We start from the raw sequence: 21,884 nt of genomic DNA, 5'->3' as shown, positions 1-21,884 counted from the left end.
AGATTTGCATGAGAACAACTGTGAACCACTTCCAATTTACACAACTAAATCCTATATAGAACAAAAAAAAACAGACTTAAAGATAATTAAAATTCAGACAACATTGAAAACAAGAAGCATGTATTTCAAGGACCAGTTTCCACTTAGTTTTTCTGAAAAGACAACCTTATTGGGAAACTCATAATTGCAAAATCCCTTCATGGAAGTTCAAGTATTTTTGTTATACATTCCTCTTAACCACAGTAGCAGTTACTTGCAATCCAACCCACTCAAATTCTCCTCGCATGTTCCACTTCTCTATTCAGTCTGTATGGAGGAGGAGCATGCTAATCTTGTCCTGATCTTTAGAGCAACAATTTGAAAAGGAGAGCATCCATGGCTACAGAATATTCTCCTTTTGAAACTGCCTAACCTGACAATTGAAGCATTAGGACTAGTACATTTTCCCTGCTTCCTTTGCATGTTGAATAAACAGACAAGAAGTGCCCAGAAAAGGCTCAGGAACATTGTTTCAGGTAACACAACAGTTTAAGTGGGGCATAATTTGTAGGTAAACAAAGGTTATGATAGTCTTAGTGCTGATTTACAAAAGGTGCAATGTGACATTTTTAGATATCAATACTCATATACATTCTATGTTCCCATTACAACATGGCACAAAAACTGAAGGTATGTATATATTTAGCAGCTAGAATATCCACGGTTTGGGCAGTCCTGACAAGGCTGTTATGGCCACCTAATTTGGTAAGTGTCGTCTGTTTCACATGCTGCTCATTCCACCAAAGGTAGGCAAATGCAAATCCATGAACATTCAATGATGCCAACAGCATGTGAACCAAATTTTGACGTGTATACAAAGCCCAAACTACTCACCATACAAGGCAGTTACCATATATACTTTGGACGTATGGTTTGCTAGAAATTTCATTATGCAACCCATTCACATGTTTAATTATGTTGCAAGATACTTTAAAATCCCGCTGCAGCACTGAATACTCTTTCAAAATCTTGTTTCAAAAATATTCAGTCTCTGAGTTGGAAAGAATAGACATTTATTTAAAAAAATATCTAAATCAAATGATTTCTCCACATATTGCTCTGAAAGTGTCCCTGTATTCATCTATAATTCAGTGCCAACTGTTTTTATAACTCACCCTTCTTGTTTCTCACTCAAGCAGTAGGTAGACTACTCAAGGTGCAGGAAGTCAGAAACACAGGTAGTATCATCGCCCAGTAACATTTCTGGTGAAACATACAATACTAATTTTTAGGATGTCTTTGGCTCAATTATTTTCTATCTGCTCTAGATCTATGGCCTCATAGTCCAGAGGAAAGATGCCTTCTTCAGTGCTCTCACAGTCACTAGTTTCTTCTTCACTTTCGCACATAGCAGCCACTTCCACGGAGCTCCTCATGCTGAAATTGGCTTGCTGTGAGCCATGGCACCAGACAGCCTTTAGCGGATCCTCTTCTAGGCTTAAACCAGGAGTGGTTATGTTCATAAAGTCATTTGAGTCGCATGGAGAGGAGACAATGGTCTTCATCTGTGTGTCATCATTGTCATCATCCTCATAATCAAGTGAGCAGAGACTTTTTGAAATTTTTAAAGTCTGCAATTAAAAAGCATGCATTTCAAAATCAAAGGGGCCAACAAAATGTAATATTCCAATATGTATTTGTCAATATTTGTTCCCATGGAAATCAGTTATACATTTTAAACTCAACAGCAGTTATTAATATGTCTATTCGCTGACCAACAGATTATACAGAAAAAAATCTATGCCCAGTTTGAATAACTTTGCAGCAACTGATATTTGCCAATGCATTATCATGGCAGTGAAAACAGCCTATTAACTTGATTCGTTACTTATTTATATTTAAAGGGCTTCTAGAAACTTAAGCATTTACCTGGGGGAGAACACTATCAAAGTGCATTAGAAAAAATATTATTGCACAACAGTTTCTACTTCTTTTTTATCTACTATTCAAAAAAGGGTTTTTTTGCACAATATTCCAAGTTATATGTGATTATAAAGCAAGACACTTTAGAATACTGAACTAAAGTCCATTAGCCTTCCAGCTGGAGCAGATTCACTAGGCTTTGCACCCTAGACCAGCTGGACACCAGACAAACTAGATTCATTCCATTCCATTTTAATTGGAGAATAATTCAAATTATTTCTGAGTAACAAACCTTAAGGTTTTGAACCTGTGTTGTCTTGAACTGAATTTTATTTGTATAGATTATAAAATATTTTGGATATTTATTTGCATAGATTATACCTTGCAGCTTACTCACAAAACAAGATATGACCAAAACAAATAAATTCAGTATCCACAAAGGCTTGTAAAACCGTTTACAAGAAAGCTGTTTACAGTTTATTCCTTTATGTTTGGGAGTGACTAGATAGTGTCTAAAGATGTAGGGAATTAATAGCAATAACATCCTGTGGAAACTTACTGGCAGCACATGGGGAGCAGACACAAAATTAATAAGATCATCAGCCCTGTCTTACACAACTGCTGAGTATGCCTGCCTGTTTGGCACAGGTCTGTTCATACGAAACAGGTGAACATAGCACTGAATGAAACATGCAGAATAGTCACAGAATGTCAAACCTACACCTGTTGATAGACTCTGCAAGCTAGTTGGCATCCCCCCCCCCCCCGCCCCGATGTGCAATGAGAAGTTGCTGCTAACTGTGAGAGAAACAAGGTTGAACACTGTGGAAGCCATCCACTGCATGGCTATCAGCCTCCTCCCAGTAGACTCAAATCAAGGAAAAGCTTCGTGAGGACCACCACTTCTCTTAATGTTCCCCCAGCAACAGCAAGAGTATCCCTCTGGAAAGCTAAACAAGGAGCTTACTGGGTGACCCTGAGCAAGTTACACTCTCTCTTTCTTAGAGGAAGGCAACAGCAAACTCCTCTGAACAATCACACACATACCCATACACACACAATTCAGTAGAGTCATTCTGGAGGATCTAGAAAATGCCTGGAGAGAACATACTTTGTCTGACATGAACAAATATAACCACAGGTACCAGTCCTAGGGTTGTGGGGGTTGTACTACATATTTCATCCACTATATTTGCATATTGTTAATCAATTAATAATAAATCTCTACTCTGAATTCTGAGAAAAGTCGGTGAATATTTTTCCAAAGATAAGAAGAAAAAGGAAGCAAGAAAACCATTGCTGACCCTAAGGTTCCCCAATCAGAATTCTGACAAACCCTATGGTTTCATGATAGGTAGCTCGCAGTTCTACCGAACATTGTGACTAAAACAAATAGTAATAATACTAATCAATTATTTTTTAAAGGTTGAAGAAGACTGATCCAGAGTCTTTTCACATAACAACTTGCTGATTAAAGGAGCCTAGTTACTGGTAGAGATATAGCTGGTTGTATATTATCTCCAGAGCGATACTGTCAACCAGTAGATCAATCAATTTCAAGCGTAAACTCCCAATTTTTAAAAACAAGACCATCACAGAACTCTACTATACTCTGTAAGATGTCACGCTTTCATAGAAAAAATACAGACAACATAGTGTTCATTAATTCTTTCAGAAATAAATCATTATTATATAGCAAAAAGTATGTAACAGTCAACTAATGCTGTATTTAATAATTACAGAGGGCACTTGGTATCCACTGGAATTTAGTCCCAGGAACCTCATGGATACCAAAATCCATGGATGTTAAAAACCCATTATATACAATGGCGTAGTAAAATGGTGTCCTTTATGTAAAATGCAAAATCAAGGCTTCTTTCAAGCTGTCAATGGTTGAATTTGTGTTGCCATAGAGGACCAACTGTAGAACATCTCAAATGTTGCAAACATGTTTAGATCATGTCTCAGCTGGATCGAGACATCTAAGACTAATGTGCATTTTGCTAAATAATTCTAACTGCAAAATGCCAAAAGGAAAGGTCAATTTTCCAAAGCATTTATTCTTTGTATGAGGCTGAAGTTAAAATATGTTACCTCCGGTTCTGTGATCTGGTTTCCCTTTATACCCAGACCTGTTTGGCAAGTATAGAGAGAGGATATGTCCATAGCAAAATCTCGATTATGGATTTCTTTGTCTTCCTAGTTAATATTTTTACATATAAAGGCCTTTTATGGTATTTTTTAATATTCTATACATTAAGATTGCAGTGCCTCCATCAGTATCTTGATGGCTTTTACTCTCTAGAGTTGCATTCTACTCTAATTACTGTGGAAAACAGTAATTCAATGATCTTTTCCACAACCAACTACAGAAAACAGACCTAAGCAATGATTTAAGAAATGCATTTTCCCTCTATGTTCCATGCTCTAAAATCACTTCTTCTTGAAGACATAAAGCAGTTCACAGGTTTAAAAAAATGCTTGATTCACAAGGGAACTACAAAATGAATGAATATACCCAAGAGAATTGTCTGGGGTAGGTTTAATATCAGAATGCAGACAGACAGACACAAATATTCTCACCCGAGTCATTTTTAAAAAGTCTAACGAAGGACGATTCCAGTGGATATCCTCGTCCCTCCGGCGCTTAAGTCGGCTTTTCTTTTCATTCAAGACACAAGGCTGTGAGTGACATCTCAACAAGACCTGACTCCGACTGAGCTCTGGAGTGGACGTGGGAGTGCTATTAGCTGAAGAGAAGCTGTTTCCCATTTCAGTAATGTGTTCCTGTGACAGGGAAAGGCGACGGCGTGGGTGAAAGTCGTAAGATCTTCCAGAATGCCAATGAAAACCTGAACCTGACCTTCCTTCATTGCTATCTATAGAACCACTACTTGCAGAAGAAGGTCTGGGTACCGGTGAAGCATTGCGGCTGGTGATTTGGAATACACTGCTTCTGGATTGGTGACTATGGGACAAACTGATGCTTGCGCATTGCTTTACGTAGGTGCTTCCATGGCTGTTGCATCGTTGCAAAGTAGTACTGCATCCACTGTTGCATCGCCTCTTGGACATGGGGGTCCAAATCTTTGAACTGCCAGGTTTCCATGGTGATCGGCACCAAACCAACTCATCTGGTTCAGAAAGTGACCTACAATGCCGTTTGGGAGGTGGTGTCAATGACTGCCTGGTGTTCTCATTCAGACTCAGTTCATTTAATGATCCTGGGCCCAGAGACTGACCTGAAGATTCATGTTGCCAATGTGCATCTGCACTGGATCCACTTGAACAAAATTGAAATAATGGCAGAGAACAAACTGAATTCTTATTTGACTCGGTTCTGACTTGAGAATTTTCATGTGAAGTTTTCCAAGAGCCCTCTTCTGTAGAATAGAAATAAAAAGATTTCCTGTAAAGCCATTTGCATTAACTGCTATGCCACAGAGAGGAAGGGGAAGGACAACCTTCTACATCTAGTGTCTCTTTTAGGACCAATTCTGATAATGACAGGACAATTTCAAAAACATACTGATATAGATGATGAGGTCCAAACCCACTGGCACAGAGCAGGATCTCTCAAGCAAACTGATGCAGAGGACAAGATATTGTTTTCCATATAGGTCACGTGGCCGGCATAACTGAATGGAGCACTATTACCTTCCCGCCGAAGCGGTACCTATTGATCTACTCACATTTGCATGTTTTTGAACTCCTAGGTTGGCAGAAGGTGGGGCTAATAGCAGGAGCTTACCCTGCTTCCGCAGAGTCGAACTGCCAACCTTTCGGTCAGCGAGTTCAGCAGCTCAGTGGTTAACTCACTGCAACACCAGGGGCTTTCCTCATAATTTCCAAATTCTTCTATGTTAGGAAGTACTTTACTTATTATTGCACAAATTATCAACATGCAGATTGAAAGTTGAGCAAATTCAGAGAGGAGGGAGGCACACTGCATGCCCTGAATAACTAGGGACTTTTGCCTTTACAAAATTATTGCCACATTTTAGTTAAACAGTGGTACAAAATGTTACTTTACTTTGAAAGCAAGTTGGACAGTAAGGTTGTGTCTAATTTTAAATCAGAATTGTGTTTCCAAGAGAACCCCAAGAGAACACATTTAAAAGAAGTCATTCACTATCTCCCAAATACCTTGTTTAAATAAGAAAATGCTCCCCTTCTTTAACCATCATTCAGGAATATGTAAATTCCACTGATCATAAGGATCTATTCCTCTTTGGCACTAAGAGCTGGATTTTGATCCAATTTATTAAGAATATACAAAATAATACCGGAAAGAAAATTGTTACCAACAGATATCAATACATTCAAATGAGTAAAAAACTATTAATTCAACTTATCATAAATTCAATATAACAAAGACAAACAAGATTTAATATATGCATATAAAAGCATATATTCCAATAATATTCCCAAACTGTGCAAAGGTAAATAAATGTTTCTGTAATTCCTCCCCAACACCACCACCACCTTCATTATCTTTAGAAAACTGAACATCAAAGACAGCCTAAAATGTTAGAACTTACCACTAACTTCAAAGGGGAACAGGCTATGACTTTTGTTCTGCTTCTCATCTGAGTACTGCAATAAGAGAAAGAATAATACCATACAATTCTCCATCCTGCATTATATAGAAGTGGTGATTAAAACTGTATTTCTGGGTCAGGGAAAATGGATTCAGCTCTCAAAAGAGCTAGTTAGCCTGCCTCAGTATTTCACACAACACATACTTCAAATGAGTTGTGATTAAGCAGGTTTGATTTTGAGGTGGTTTTCTGAGGAGGCCCAGGAGAAGGAAGAGTTCTCACTGCCCAAATCTATGCATATTTATTTAGAAGGCAACTCTACTAAGTACCGTATGGCTTATATTCATAAACTACATAAACAAAACAAAAAAACCCTACAGACCAGCCTGAAATCTGTCTGGGTGTAAAGGTAGAAAGTTTAGACCTAATGTCCCCTTTTTACACGCTTACTACTTTTTCCTTGTTAACGCTTTATAATTTTAGGATTATGTAAAGCTGTAAAGTAAATACATACAAGGTTGTATCCTTACCAAATTAATATTTAATGTTTTGCATGCCAAGTCATCCAAAGTCTGGTTTTTCAGTTTTTCTGTTATTAGTGTTACCATGGTATTCAGCAGCCTCCTGTTTACAGTTTCAACCAGAAGAAACACAGGAGCTTATTTCTTTTCTTGATTGTTTGAACATCACAGGTGTTGTCTTTATCTTGCAGCTAAGTAGAGTTTACCATCAATTCCCCAAAGCACAGTGTAGTTTTCTGACAAAGACAATAATAAAAATCACTTATGTAAAGTAATAATAATAATAATACATTTAAGAAACACAAGGATCCAACACTGTGGGCAGGGCCTATTCTAATAAGATTAAAAAATTTAAAAAACTGGGTGTGACAGCATTAAAATGAGTCTGAATAGAGGTTTTAGAGGATGTTGATTGCCCCAACAGGTAGAATAAAGGACATTTTTCAGAGAATTAGTCAGATCAGGGAATTATTCGTCTTTCAATCAGCGAATACTTAAAGGTTCTTCCACTAGATATTTACTCTTCCTAAGAAAGGCAATTCAAGTTGATCTGAATGTCACAATGCTCTTTATTCTTCTTTAGTACAATCCGAATCAAGAACTATACAGACTGTTTGCTCAATAATCTATGGCAAACAATGCAAGGCACCCATTATTTGACAATTGACTATTCAAAAGATACTACACTGCAATATATTATTCTTTTTAGTGCTGGTAATTTAGTATTATTTTTACTTTCCACAGTAAAACAGAGAATTGTGTTATATTTTAATTTATCTCATGTCATATTTCAGTTATTACAGCTTGATTAATTGGATGTTATGTATATTTCTGAACAGATCCACTTAAATGTTTCTTCTTCCCTTAGCTTGTAGCCAGTTGCCAAAAAAGACTACTCTTCCTCTTGTCCTTCCATCTTTAATTTTTATAAGCTGATTAAACCACCATTTAGCTTCTATACAAACATAGAATACGCATGACAATGCAAGACTCAGTTATTCTCAGCTTCCTCCTTTCCTGGCTCTCTAAACTTTTCTCAGGGAGATTGGGCCATTCACCAGATTCTTCAGAAACAGTCACAGCTCCAGCTACCATAACCACCATAGAGGCTGCTATACTAACAAGTGGTTCTTCTAGAAAAGTGACTTTCATTACATAATGAAGTAGATATGAACAAGAGCGTAAAAGAGACTATAAAAACAGACCCCTTTTTATGTTTTCCCAGTCCTTGTTTCCTTTTCATCATGTCTAACTGGGAGGCTTTTCAGCAACATCAGCAATGGGAGGATGGTGAAGTAAAACTGGAAAAACACAGACTTTCTGTGTATTGTGAAAGTCTTTGGGTTGTTGTACGTTTTTTGGACTGTATGGCCATGTTCTAGAAGCATTCTCTCCTGACATTTTGCCTGCATCTATGGCAGGCATCTCATCATGAGAGAATGCTTCTAGAACATGGCCATACAGCCTGAAAAACCAACAACAACCCACAGACTTTGAGTGTTGAATTGCAGCAGTATGTCTGCAATAAATAGTGCAATAAAGCTTGATCTAGGAAAAGTGTAATTCTTCCCTAGGTAATCCTACTATAGCTCTGTGAGCTTGTTTACATCAAGAAAGGTACAAAGCAGCTTACAGAACATGCATGAACAACAAAACATAGATAAAACGAGCGAGTAGGTAAGCTTGCCTCACGAGCCACCTCCAACATGTTACACATTCATATGTCCGGGTACCAAATGGAAAGAATAAAGTAAGTGGAATCTGGAGAAAGAACTATTTCTGAATATATTTTGAAAGTACTATCTTGAAGGTTTATACCTGTGTTTACTTCACTTCTTAAACGCATATTGTTTGGATTAAAAAGTATGCTGAAGGATGCATGGGTGCATCCATGATCTTTCCACATTATTTCTGCCTCTGGTATCAACTGTTCTGTTCAAGAAGTAATGCTTGCTTTGTTAACTGAGATATACCTGTATTTATTTAATATCTTAGGATAATCCAAACACACAATTAAAAGGCACATGAGAACACAAGACCAGTTCCTGATTTTATATATCTTTCGTTTCCTTTCACCTTCCAGGACAAAAATGAGAGCTGCCTGAAGAAACTGAAGGAACATTAAAATAGCAACCCTGACTGTATTCACTCAAATATATTCTAATCTTTAGAATCTAATGAAAAAACATCTTAAAAAGTATGCTTATGAGTTTATCCTTAGAATCAAATTCCACTGAAACATCTAATAGAACTATTTTTGAATGCTTCTTAAATTAAAAAAAATAATACTTGCCAACATAACGGTAGGAATCATGGATACATCTTAAGGAATTTCTAGCACAAAGTTCCAGTTTGTTCATTAGTGTCCATATTATACCTTGAATGAGGGAAAAAGAAAAACATTAAAAAATTTAAAAATTCCATAACCCTTCCAAATATATCTCTCTTTCTCTCTCTGCCCCATAATCTTCAGGCTATCACATGTGTTAAAGCCGTGACCATTTAATGTTTATGAAAGATAGCAGAACATTTCCCTTTAATTACAAATAAACTGAACAGCAGCCAAATGTATCTGTATAAACCACAAAACAGATTGTAAAGAAAAAGCCAAATACATACCCCAACAAAACTACAAACATCACATTTAAATTTGATAATCTTTTAATCATGCAGGACTGAGACTATGAGCATACTCCTACAATATTGTCTTAGCTATCTATGATGAAATTACAAACCACCTCAGCAAAGGCTTTTTCTATATATGTCTAGTGAGTAGTTACAAATTCCAGTTGGTACTTCGTGTTACACATTTCTCTAACTCTGGAGATCTCTGAAGTGTAATCTGCCTATGATATCGCAATACATTACATTTGCGGTTCGTTCATGCTCAGTAAGGGATTTTGGAGGCAGCTGCTTAGACCAACATACAAATTAGAAGATGAAGCAATATTCTAGTAAATATAACAAACAAATTTGAAAAACCTGGCACCTCTAAATGGAATTAATCCGAGGAGCCTTATGTTAAGCTTCAAAGTTTTATGCTCGACTTATCTACTCATAACAAAATCCATAATCTTCAATTTATAAATGAGGTAAATGTATACACAACTATATATGATAAATTCAATCTTCTATTGAGTAGCCTTATCAAAATGTTTAGTTCATTTACCTCTGAATTTGGTATCTATTCCTTTTTTTCTTTTTCTTTTTAGGTCTCTTTTCCCCGGTCTGGAACTATATTCTATAAATAGTCCTCTCACATTGGCTTTACTTGTGTCCCAAGATACTGTAAAATCTTTTACCTTATTTAAATTTGGTTTAAAAATCCTTCAATTCTTCATTGCATTGTTGCAATGTTTCTGTCCCCAAAAGTAGGTATTTTTAAAGACTAGGCTGTGCTTTTTCCATTTTCAGTGATGTCATCATGGGATTATAGTCTGGGAATCATTTTGGCAGAATATCCATCCTCTTTACTAGATTAACCATATTTTTAGAAATTCCAATCATATCTATTGGAAAAAGACTCATGACAGTTTTAACAATGATATAATCCCCGGAGTTTGGCTGTCTCCAACAATCTATCAACGCAAAAATGCTCAGCATGCTTGAAAAGGATTTGAGCCACTTGCCTTGATCTTTGTTAAAACTTTTGCTGGAGCATTTATCCATGTTAGGATCCACAACTCCATTGCAATAGCCTCAGCAATGCAAATGTTGTTCTATTGTACAAATAGCTATAATATCTCTTTCTTATACAGATCTCCTGACAGTAGACACTTTCCTATCTTTTTTTAAATGCTAAATGTTTTCCTTTGGGAGGGCTCTGCCTGCAGACCTCTCTGGTAGGTTTAGGTGGAATTGGGGGGCTGGGGGCTGGATAGATGCCCTTCCAGGTTTATCGAAAATCGAGCCCTGTGTAAAATTCCAGAGTTTGTGGGACTAAACTGGCCACATTCCAAGATAAACTGGCATTTGAAATGCTGGATTCTTTTGGTATTTTGGTCCATCTGAAAGGGCCCTAAGTCTGATGTGAGTCTTTTTGAAATTCAGATGTATCTGCATTTTATCTTTCACCTTTTCCAAATCATGTCTTAGGTTTGCAATTATTTTAATATTGTCAGAAATGCTTGATCAATTTTTATTTAGAAATGTTGTTGAATTTTGAATAGCATTGTACCATTAATCACTGTAAACTGTTTCTCGGTTTATATGCATGCTGTCAAATCATCGATATTTTGTTCAATCATACACTCAAGGGTCAGGGTTTTATCTGTAACTTATTTATTAAAACCCATCACCTGACTAGATGTCTTAGTATCAAACTATGGTATTTTTGCTAATGAATTTCCAATCTCAACAATTTTCGAAGCTCTTCTACATGTGGCCATTTTACTGATACATGCTGAGAAAACACTCAAATTAGAGAAGCTCTTTATTTTCTACTTTTTATTTTAAAACCTAGGGTGCATCTACACTTTAGAATTAATGCAGTTTGATACCACTTTAACTGCCATGGCTCGATGGTATGGGATGGGTAGTTTTATAAGATCTTTAGCCTTCCCTGCCAAATAGCACTGATACCTCACCAAACTTTTGTGATTTCATAACTGAGCCACAGCAATTAATGTGGTGTCAAGCTGCATTAATTCTACAGTATAGATCAGAGATTTCAAACTAAGGGTTGCCCTAAGTCTGAAATGACTGGAAGGCACACAACAACAACAATCCCAATTAACCTGATTATCTCATCAGCCAGAAGCAGGTCCACACTTTCCACTGTAATACAGGTAAGTATATGTTGGTAAAAACTGTCCTTTCTTTTCCCTTTTTTCTCATACCTTTTTATTATGTTATTTAAGAAAATGTTTAATAAAAGCTATTATTAAAAACTGTTCATTTTAAATACTGTATTTCATGTTTTTGTGCACTACAAATAACATATTTGTAGTGCACAAAAACTATGTCTATTCTTGTTTTTATTGTATTTTAAAGTTAATTGTATTGTTTTAATCTACTGCTGTAAATCGCTCCAAGCCAAATTGGGAGTAGCGGTATACATGGCAAATAAATAAATAAATAAAATGTGCAGAGTCCACCGTAATTTGTTCAATTTTTTTCCAAACTATAGCCCACCTGCCCCAACAGTCTGAGGGACCATGGTAAATGTTAAATCTGAATCTAGATCTTTCTCTGACACGAAAGTTCAAATAATTTACATTTCAACTTTAAAGCTGCATTATGCCCATGCCCCACAAAGTCATTTTCATTTTGCAAATGTTTTGGTAACAGGAAGTGGAGTAATCTCAAAGATTTATGGTGCAAACGCACACAGGCTGCAAAAAGGGAGTGGGTTCCTTGTTCTTCCCATTCATCAAGTTGTAAAACCTTTATTGGCACCGCCAGTCTGGCTGGCTAGGTTAGATTCTACTCCTTCCTTCCCATTTCATAATGTGCATAGATTTTACTCCCCAGACTCATGTCAGTCGCCCAAACAGATGTTAGAGGCCTCTAAAAAATAAGATGGAAAATCCTTCCCTATGCTGTCACTGACCAACACTTTCTTGCTAGATGCAACATGATACAGAGAAGTATGTAAACAAACACCCATTCTGTTCAAAGGTGGGAATGAAGTATGTACACATTCATATGACCTCAAATGAAACAAGCGGAAATACAATGAGAGTGAAGGATGAAAAGACTGGTGCACACAACCACAATTACTTCATCACAACTTAGGGACAAGCATTGGAAAAACTCAAAGTATGCAAACAAAGAAGGAAAAAACCCTCTAAACTGCTAATTACGATATATTCTATGAAACAAAGATGAGATATAGCATGTATTCTTAATAGCATGTTTCTTCATTGGAGGCTCAGTAGACATGAATACAAAAATTTACTATTGCATGACATAGTCCTAAACCCATTACAAACCAACCTTCAAGGCATGTTAAAGATATAGCATTTGAAAATGGTATTTCACCCTCTTTCCCTGTCTTAAGGCTTCTACACACTGTACCATGAATGTACTCTGCAGTTTTGGGGGTTGTGCTGTTTATTGTGGGAAAGATGTGAGTTGTCCTTCTCTCGAATGCAAAGAAAAAAGCTAACCCTTTCTTCCTGATCATCCCCATTTGCTTCCTTTTAAAAAAAATAAGTGAAGGAACTGTGCATGTATTTTTCCTGTTAATTTACCATTCCTTTTCTTGCAAGGCAATATCATTTTGCAAAACTTCCCACTCATGCATAGTTTTGCCTTGTTACAAAAGCTTTCCAAGTGGAAACTACACATCCCACTTTCAGAACGGACACAATAGTAAAAGCCTTCAAATTGTAATTTTTTTAAGTGTGCCCTAACAATGCTTCAGAACCATGAAAATTTGGAAGTACAGAGGTGCACAGCTCTGAACTCATAGCTTCACAGTTCTTACATAAAACAAACAACAAAAAGGGGATATATGAAGACAAGGAATGCATGGATTGGGAGGAGTTACGTCCCTGCAGCTGCACTAAGGACAATGCACTTTGAGCTTTCTAAAAGTGCATTCAAAATGCCTTGTGTGATAAAAAGAACAAAACTGGCATGCTCCTATCATAAGCAATATGAGTTTATGACAGCAGAACCTGTTTTAAGAGCCTCATGTGATAACATCAAAAGTGTGGAAACAATCAGCTGAAGACATATTATTGCCAAGGGGCTTCCACAATTTGACATTTCCTGGCAAGAGTGAATCAACAATGAACCTTTGGGGGAATTGTGCCACCCAGTTTCAGGGCACTGTCTCTTCCGATCAACAGTGAGCCTGGGGAGATTCTACGCCCTTAGAAGGTGCCTGCCTGCCTTGTCAGAAAATGTGGACAGTGCTTGTTGAGCAACTTCAAACTTCATAAACACTAAGAACAGATGTAATCACTGATGAGCAACCTGTTGAGTTCAGAGATAAAGTGGGTTCTGAAAGTATATGCCAACTAAAAGCTTGAAAGCATGGTGATGCTGCAGTACTAAGACATCATGTATCCTGAGGAAGTATCCTAGTACACTACTGTTGAACCATATTATCTGAGCTAGGCAAAATTGTGGGAGTTGAAGTCCAAAAGACCTGGAGGGCCAAAGTTTGCCCATGCCTGAGTTAAACAATTCCCCGCTCTTTTCCTGTTATTTCCCCCCACCTGTGTCACCTTGTTGAAAGATATGGGAAAGGGGATGGCAGCCGGGGGGGGGGGGGGGGGGAGCAAAAATTGAGAAAATGGTTTTTCTCCAACTCCCCTTCCCATAAAATGGACTATTCTTCTCTGTCTAGCCCCCCCTTTCGGAGTCCGCTTGGATAACAGAACAGTACCAATTGTTTTTTTAATATTTATATTTTATTTCCATCTATTTGCTGTCTTTAATTTGGCTATCTCAAATCCCTATATCAAGAGAAAGAGGGGATGAAAAAATGAAATTAATAATAATATGGTACGGCTTTAAATGACCTTTTCTCTGCTAGCAACCAGCCTGTACTTGCTAGCAGGCATATCCACTTCACTTCCTGTTCTTCATTGTTGCTCGTTTGCCAGTGTGTTCCACCAAAAGCTTGCCTGGATCTACATTGCCATATAATACAACTTGAATCAGCATTAGATGGTCAGTGTCGATGCCTATAATGTAGTTCAATGCAATTAAACTGCATTATAGGCATCGACGGTGACCATACAGTGCATTTTCAACTTGTAGTTTGGGCCTCACGCTGGATCCAACTTTGCCTTCCTCTCTGCCACATCTCCACCGCATCCACTACTGAAAAATCATAGAATCATAGAGTTGGAAGAGACCTCATGGGCCATCCAGTCCAACCTCCCGCCAAGAAGCAGGAAAATTGCATTCAAAGCATCCCCAACAGATGGCCATCCAGCCTCTGTTTAAAAGCTTCCAAAGAAGGAGCCTCTACCACACTCCAGGGCAGAGAGTTCCACTGCTGAACAGCTCTCACAGTCAGGAAGTTCCTCCTAATGTTCAGATGGAACCTTTAAAAAGAACCTTAAAACATGGCTCTTCTGCTGCACCTTTGATGAGTAGGTATATAACCTCACACTATTGCTTAGCCTCAACGTTCTGTCATTGGAGTATACGCCCCCCCCCCCTTTGTGGGAAAGCTTGATTCCATAACCCCCGCTATAACGAGCCCTCCTCCGCAAATAACCTGCTTCTCCTTTATCTCACCCGAGTTTTTAATTAGTTTTAAATTAGTTTTTCTTTTAATCATTGCATGTAGCCCACCTATTGTCACTGTGATTGTGTTTATTGTAATTTTATATCATTATGCATTCACATGTTTTTTGTAACTATGATGTTGTTGTTTATTGTCTGCGTTTTTGGTTTGCGTTTTAGGTTTTATTCTGCTATAATGTATTGTTTGGGCTTGGCCTCATGTAAGCCGTCCCGAGTCCCCATCGGGGAGATGGTGGCGGGGTATAAATAAAGATTGTTGTTGTTATTATTATTATTATTATTATTATTATTTGAAGCCATTGTTCCGCGTCCTAGTCTCCAGGGCAGCAGAAAACAAGTTCACTCCCTCCTCCTATAAATAGGATAGCCATATTTATACATGGCTATCATGACTCCTCTCAGCCTTCTCTTCTTCAGGCTAAACATGCCCAGGTCTTTAAGCCGCTCCTCACAGGGCTTGTTCTCCAGACCCTTGATCAATACGCTCTTCATTCCAGGCTTTAGGATTTTATGTTGTAACCCAGGCATGGGAAAACTTCGGCCCTCCCTCCAGGTATGGCTGTTAGGAATTGGGGGAGTTGAAGTCCAAAACACCTGGAGGGAGGGCCGAAGTTTGCTCATGCCTGAAAATGCACCCGCATGGATGTTTCATTGCCCACTCTTTCGTACTGTGTCCAGGTGTTGGGATGCCTCAAGAGTCCTTGCAGTTTTAAAGCCTGCAAGCAGTTCCTTCTTCCCAGGGGCGCACTGCTCCTGGCCCTCTAACAGGCCCCTCCTTTCAAAACAACCCCGTTTCCATGGAAACCTCGGCTTAAAGCAGCAGCGAAGGCCGCGGCCAGTCCAAGTGCAAGGATGCCACCTGCCTCTGAGGAAACTCTGCCAGTTCCTGGCTACTTCCCACAAAACCATGGCGGTTGGGCTTTCCTTTCCCATTCCCATTGCACCCGAAGAAGCTGGGGAGGGAAATTGTGATGAAACGGGACATAGGAAAGAGAGGAAGTGGTTCCCTGAAGGAAAACACTGAACGCGCGGGGGCATACATACATACGCTCAGCCGTCCTCCGGCACCGCTAGCTGGCTGGCAATCGTTCCCGGATGTTATCCCAACGGGCCCTGCGCGACGCCAGCAGTAAGGCAGGCGCTTCAGTGACGTCTCTGGAAGGCGCCCGCCACCACTGTGACGACCATTCTGGGCGCTCTTTTCCAAATGGAAGGTTGCTGCTCAGGAGCTGTTCTGTTCTGGTGGCAGCTTAGATAGTTTTTCATCGAGGGAGGCATCTCGCTGCGGCCTGCAGGCAGGGCTTATTTTTCCTCCCGTAGCCTTCTAATCAAGGTGAAAGAAGAAAGCGCAAAAGCTGGGTTGCAGTTAAACATTTAAAAAAAAGCCAAGATTAGGGCAACAAGAATGATTGACAACTGGAAAATAGAGGGAGAAAACGGAGGCAGTGACAGACTTTGTATTTCTAGGTACAAAGATTACTGCAGATGTAGACTGCAGCCAGGAAATCAGAAAACGTTTACTTCTTGGGAGGAGAGCAATGTCCAATCTCGATAAAATAGTGAAGAGTAGAGACATCACACTGGCAACCAAGATCCGCATAGTTAAAGCAATGGTATTCCCCGTAGTCACCCAGGGATGTGAGAGCTGGACCATAAGGAAGGCTGAGCGAAGGAAGATAGACGCTTTTGAACTGTGGTGCTGGAGGAAAGTTCTGAGAGTGCCTTGGACCGCCAGAAGATCCAACCAGTCCATACTTCAGGAAATAAAGCCCAATTGCTAATTGGAGGGAAGGATAGTAGAGGCCAAGGTGAAGTACTTTGGCCACATCATGAGAAGACAGGTAAGCTTAGAATAGACAATGATGCTGGGGAAAATGGAAGGAAAAAGGAAGAGGGGCCGACCAAGGACAAGATGGATGGATGGTATCCTTGAAGTGACTGGATTGACCTTGAAGGAGCTGGGAGTGGTGACGACCGACAGGGAGCTCTGGCGTGGGCTGGTCCATGAAATCACGAAGAGTCGGAAACGACTGAACGAAGGAACAACAACAGTTTGGACAATGGAGCAATGCGTTCCTGGGAAATCACACTCATGGCCTCAGAGTCGCCCTCAAAAACGCCCTGAAGGCACACAATCACAAGCCCAGGCCACATTGACTTCTCGGTTGCTCTGCTTCCTCAATGCAAAAAGTACCTATGAAATCGATAAGTGGTCCATGGGAAAAGATTTTACCCTGACATTAAGCCCAGTTGTGTCCGTCTCTGGGGATTGGTGCTCATGTCCATTTCAAAGCTGAAGAGCCGGCGTTGTCCGTAGACACCACTAAGGTCCTGTGGCCGGCATGACTGCATGGAGCACCATTACCTTCTCACAGAAGCAGCACTTATTAATCTACTCACATTTGCATGTTTTTGACCTGCTAGGTTGGCAAAAGCTGGGGCTGACAGTGGGAGCTCACGCCGATCCCTGGATTCAAACCTGCGACCTTTCGGTCAAGAAGTTTAGCTTCAAAGACAAAGTTTCTCAAACTGCTCCTCTAGATGTTTTGGACTTTAGCTCCCACAATTTCTAACAGTTAGTAAGCCAGCTGGGATTTCTTGGAGCAGAAGTCCAAAACACCTGGAGGAGCACAGTTTGAGAAACACTGGGATACATTATTATTATTATTATTATTATTATTATTATTATTATTATGTTACTGACACAAAACACAGTATGTCACAGCAAACAAGATCCATATGCTGGATTTCGTATCACAAAATCACAAGTCGAACACTTCCCAAGCGTCTAGGACTGTGTGATGTATTTTCGAATGATGCACGCAGATCCAAATAAGGTGGCCTTTTGCAATTGACAGATTGTGATTTTGTCAATGTTTATTGTTTCCAAATGCCGGCTGAGATCTTTTGGCATGGCATTCAGTGTGCTGATGACCACTGAGACCACCTGTACTCAGGCCCGTAGCCAGGATTTTGATTCCGGGGTGGGGGGGGGGGGGGCTGAGCCTGAGTGAAAGAGGGTCTACCCTAGCAAACCTTTTGTATCATTACCCCAATACCCCCATGCATATGGGATATATTGAGTATGGTGATCAAATCATGATATGAATAAAATAACAGTTTAAATAATGCACCAGTAAGGCCTTCTCTCAGACCACCATGAGAATTTCGGCTACATGCCTGCCTGTACTGGTTTATGCCAGAACCTTTGCAGTTCGGCTGATTTTTTCCTGTTGTTTTTCCTCAATGCAACTGTCACCTGGTATGGTGACATCAATAATCCATAATAATCCATTATTATTATTGTTATTATTATTATTTATACCCCACTTTATCTCCCGCAAAGGGGGCTCAAAGCGGCTTACCATAAAAGCATCAACATAACTATTTAAAATATACAAATATATGAACATTAAACTGAAAACTCAAAAATGCCTGAACAACTCAAGGCTAAAATACACTTAGTGTTCACCCTGTTACAGGGCAAAGTGGCAGCCCTCACACTCTTAACACAATGGAAATGAAAATCCTGAGATGGACACTTGGCTTGACACTTCTTGACTATGTGCCAAATGACATCCATCAAAGACGAGAAATAACAGCGATCATTTCTGTGGGAACCCTGCATCCCTAATGCCTCCACCCCCCAAAATGTAGAAGGGCTATTCTCTTTTGCTTCTAGAGTTACCTTATTTTAAAATGAAGTGTATCCTCCAAACTTTGTTTTATCAGATACATCCAAGAGAACTAGTAACAGTTGTGGTGTCCACCAACTTAACTAGTTAGATGAAACTAGTGAAATTAATAAACTAAATTGGAAGAATGAGACATTATTTTTGCCTCCTATAAACCAAATAATTGGGTGAAATAACAAATGTATGGTTTATTCATGCTTATGGATGACAGGGGCATCAAGTAGCATTATACTACAATGATTTTACATTTTCTGCACCAGTGCCGCTTAATGTCTTAACAAGTCTGTCAGTTCCAGCAGAAGCATACTGCAGAATGATAGTTAGCCCTCTGTATCCATGGGTCCTGCATCCATGAATTCAGCCAAACACAGCTTAAGAATATTCCAGAAAGTAAACCCTGGTTTTGCCATGTTGATGTGTAGGCACACCCTGCTGTAGCCTTCCACAATTTCATATTCTCATACTCTCTCACACTTATTTCTGTTTATCACCGTGAAATATTGGGGGGGGGGGGGGTGCCATTCTGCATCATTTTATATAATGGGACTTGATCAACCGTGGATTTTGGTACCCCTGTGGGTTCCTGGAACCAATCCCCCATGGATACTGAGAGTCCACTGTAAAATAAAGATTTTATAAATGGTGCAGCAACAGTGTATATACCTACCCAAACTGGGAAGTGGTGAGGGTAAGAATGAAGTCTTATTGGTACAGCCATCACTGCATGAGAGATTATTTAAGAAGGTTGATCCTAGCTGCTTAAGAGTGATGTAAAACGATGCATGTTTCTATAAAGAAAACATATATTTGTAGCAAGTTCCTCTTATGTATTACCTCAAAAATACCAAGAAAAAGTAACTGGCTGGAAATTACGCAGATTTATTTTGAAGTAAGCCCAAGAGTATTCAGTGAGCCCTGCTCCTCAGAAAGTGAACACAGGATTGTCCCCTTAACTCAGTGGTTCTCAACCTTCCTAATGTTGCAACATACAGTTCCTCGTGTTGTGGTGACCTCCAACCATAACATTATTTTCATTGCTACTTCATAACTGTAATTTTGCTATTGTTACAAATCATAATATAAATATTTGATATTCAGGATGTATTTTCATTCACTGGACCAAATTGGGCACAAATCAATACACCCAAATTTGAATACTGGTTATTTTGTCAACAGGGAGTTGTAGTTGTTGGGATTTATAGTTAACCTACAATCAGAGCATTCTGAACTCCACCAACAATGGAATTGAACCAAACTCGGCACACAGAACTCCCATGACCAACTGGAAGGGTTTGGTGGGCATTGACCTTGAGTTTTGGAGTTGTAGTACACCTATATCCAGAGAGCATTGTGGACTCAAACAACGATGGATCTGGACCAAACTTGGCACAATTATTTAGTACGCCTAAATGTGAACACTGGTGGAAAATAGACCTTAACATCTGGGAGTTGTAATTGCTGGGATTTATAGTTCACCTAAAATCAGAGCATTTTGAACCCTACCAAACTTTTAGGCCAAACCTTCCACAGAGAACCCTTCACAACCAATAGAAAATTCTGTTTTCTGATCTTTGGTGACCCCTCTGACACCCCCTCGCAACCCCTCCAGGGGTCCCAACCCCCAGGTTGACAAACGCTGCCTTAACTCAATGCTAGGGTCATGAAAAATCTGGCAATAGAAAAAGGTTTCATTTACACAGATCCGTTAGCAACAACGTGCAGTGTTTACAATGGACTCTGCTTAAGGAATTTATTTCTTGAACTGTGTTTTCAAGTTATGTCACCTACATAGAATCATAGTATCACAGAATTGGAAGAGACCTCGTGGGCCATCCAGTCCAACCCCCTGCCAAACAGGAAAATAGCATTCAAAGCACCCCCAACAGATGGCCATCCACCCTCTGCTTAAAAGCCTACACCACACATTTCTGGACACACGTTACAAGAGGCTATGAAGTGGGAAGCCGGATTCGTCTGGTTGGTGCTAGCTGTCATAATTCAGGGAATGTTGCAAAGAGGCCTAAGCAGGCAGGGAGAAAGGATATTTGTGTCATATTATTATATGTGTTATATTATTGAACCCAAAAAATGACAGAATGATCTCAATTCGAGTGCAAGGAAAGCCTTTCAACATTACAGTGATCCAAATATACGCCCCAACCACAGCTGCTGAAGAAGCAGAAGTAGATCAGTTCTATGAGGATCTGCAGGACCTACTGGATAATACACCAAAAAGAGACATTATTTTCATTACAGGAGACTGGAATGCCAAGGTGGGAAGTCAAATGACAACTGGGATCACAGGCAAGCATGGTCTGGGAGAACAAAATGAAGCGGGACGCAGGCTGATAGAATTTTGCCAGGAAAACTCGCTGTGTATAACAAACACTCTCTTCCAACAACCTAAAAGACGGCTTTATACATGGACTTCACCAGATGGTCAACACCGAAATCAGATTGACTACATCCTTTGCAGCCAAAGGTGGCGGACATCCATCCAGTCGGTGAAAACAAGACCTGGGGCTGACTGTAGCTCAGATCACGAACTCCTTATTGCTCAATCTATATATATAAATTTGTTAGGGGCATCCATCGAGGAAACAAAACTCAAAAACCCCCCAACGAAACTTAACCAAAATTCCCATGCCCATAACACAACCCACAAGGTACAAACATATCTACTCAAAATGAAAAACAACACAACAACACACTCACAAAACGGCAAAACAACAAAACTAAAAAAACCCAACGAAACTTAACCAAAATCCCCGTGCCCATAACACAACCCACAAGGTACAAACATATCTACTCAAAATGAAAAACAACACAACAACACACTCACAAAACAACAAAACTCAAAAATCCCCCAACGAAACTTAACCAAAATCCCCGTGCCCATAACACAACCCACAAGGTACAAACATATCTACTCAAAATGAAAAACAACACAACAACACACTCACAAAACGGCAAAACAACAAAACTCAAAAATCCCCCAACGAAACTTAACTAAA

The 21,884-nt window shown here is 39.3% G+C and overlaps 1 protein-coding gene across 3 annotated transcripts; it reads right to left on the bottom strand.

The window, feature by feature from the left end:
• Positions 1-103: 103 nt before the first annotated feature.
• On the bottom strand, positions 104-16,288 carry FAM53A (family with sequence similarity 53 member A). Of its 3 annotated transcripts, none has more exons than XM_067466938.1 (6): positions 16,216-16,288; positions 9,258-9,341; positions 6,974-7,200; positions 6,444-6,498; positions 4,486-5,285; positions 104-1,610 (listed from the first exon to the last, which is right to left on the bottom strand). In XM_067466938.1, exons 3-6 carry the CDS (start codon positions 7,049-7,051, stop codon positions 1,284-1,286), a joined length of 1,260 nt encoding a protein of 419 aa, XP_067323039.1. In that variant the 5' UTR covers positions 7,052-7,200; positions 9,258-9,341; positions 16,216-16,288; the 3' UTR covers positions 104-1,283. The 3 variants fall into 3 exon arrangements, with proteins under 3 accessions (XP_067323039.1, XP_060625270.2, XP_067323040.1); XM_060769287.2 differs by having other exon boundaries at positions 16,220-16,288; XM_067466939.1 differs by having other exon boundaries at positions 16,224-16,288.
• Between the last annotated feature and the right edge of the window lie 5,596 nt (positions 16,289-21,884).

Source organism: Anolis sagrei, chromosome 3 (assembly GCF_037176765.1).
Source record: "Anolis sagrei isolate rAnoSag1 chromosome 3, rAnoSag1.mat, whole genome shotgun sequence".
NCBI lineage: Eukaryota > Metazoa > Chordata > Lepidosauria > Squamata > Dactyloidae > Anolis > Anolis sagrei.
Note: the sequence above shows the minus strand (reverse complement) of the source record. Positions and strands in the feature narration are given on the sequence as shown.

Bases quoted from the DNA above. Each gene is read 5' to 3' on its own strand.
- FAM53A (XM_067466938.1), bottom strand. From the start codon at position 7,051: ATGGTAACACTAATAACAGAAAAACTGAAAAACCAGACTTTGGATGAC. The intron at 6,499-6,973 runs GTAAGGATACAA...CTCTTATTGCAG, and splicing joins AAACATTAAATATTAATTTG to TACTCAGATGAGAAGCAGAA. The intron at 5,286-6,443 runs GTAAGTTCTAAC...TCTATTCTACAG, and splicing joins GTTCCCCTTTGAAGTTAGTG to AAGAGGGCTCTTGGAAAACT.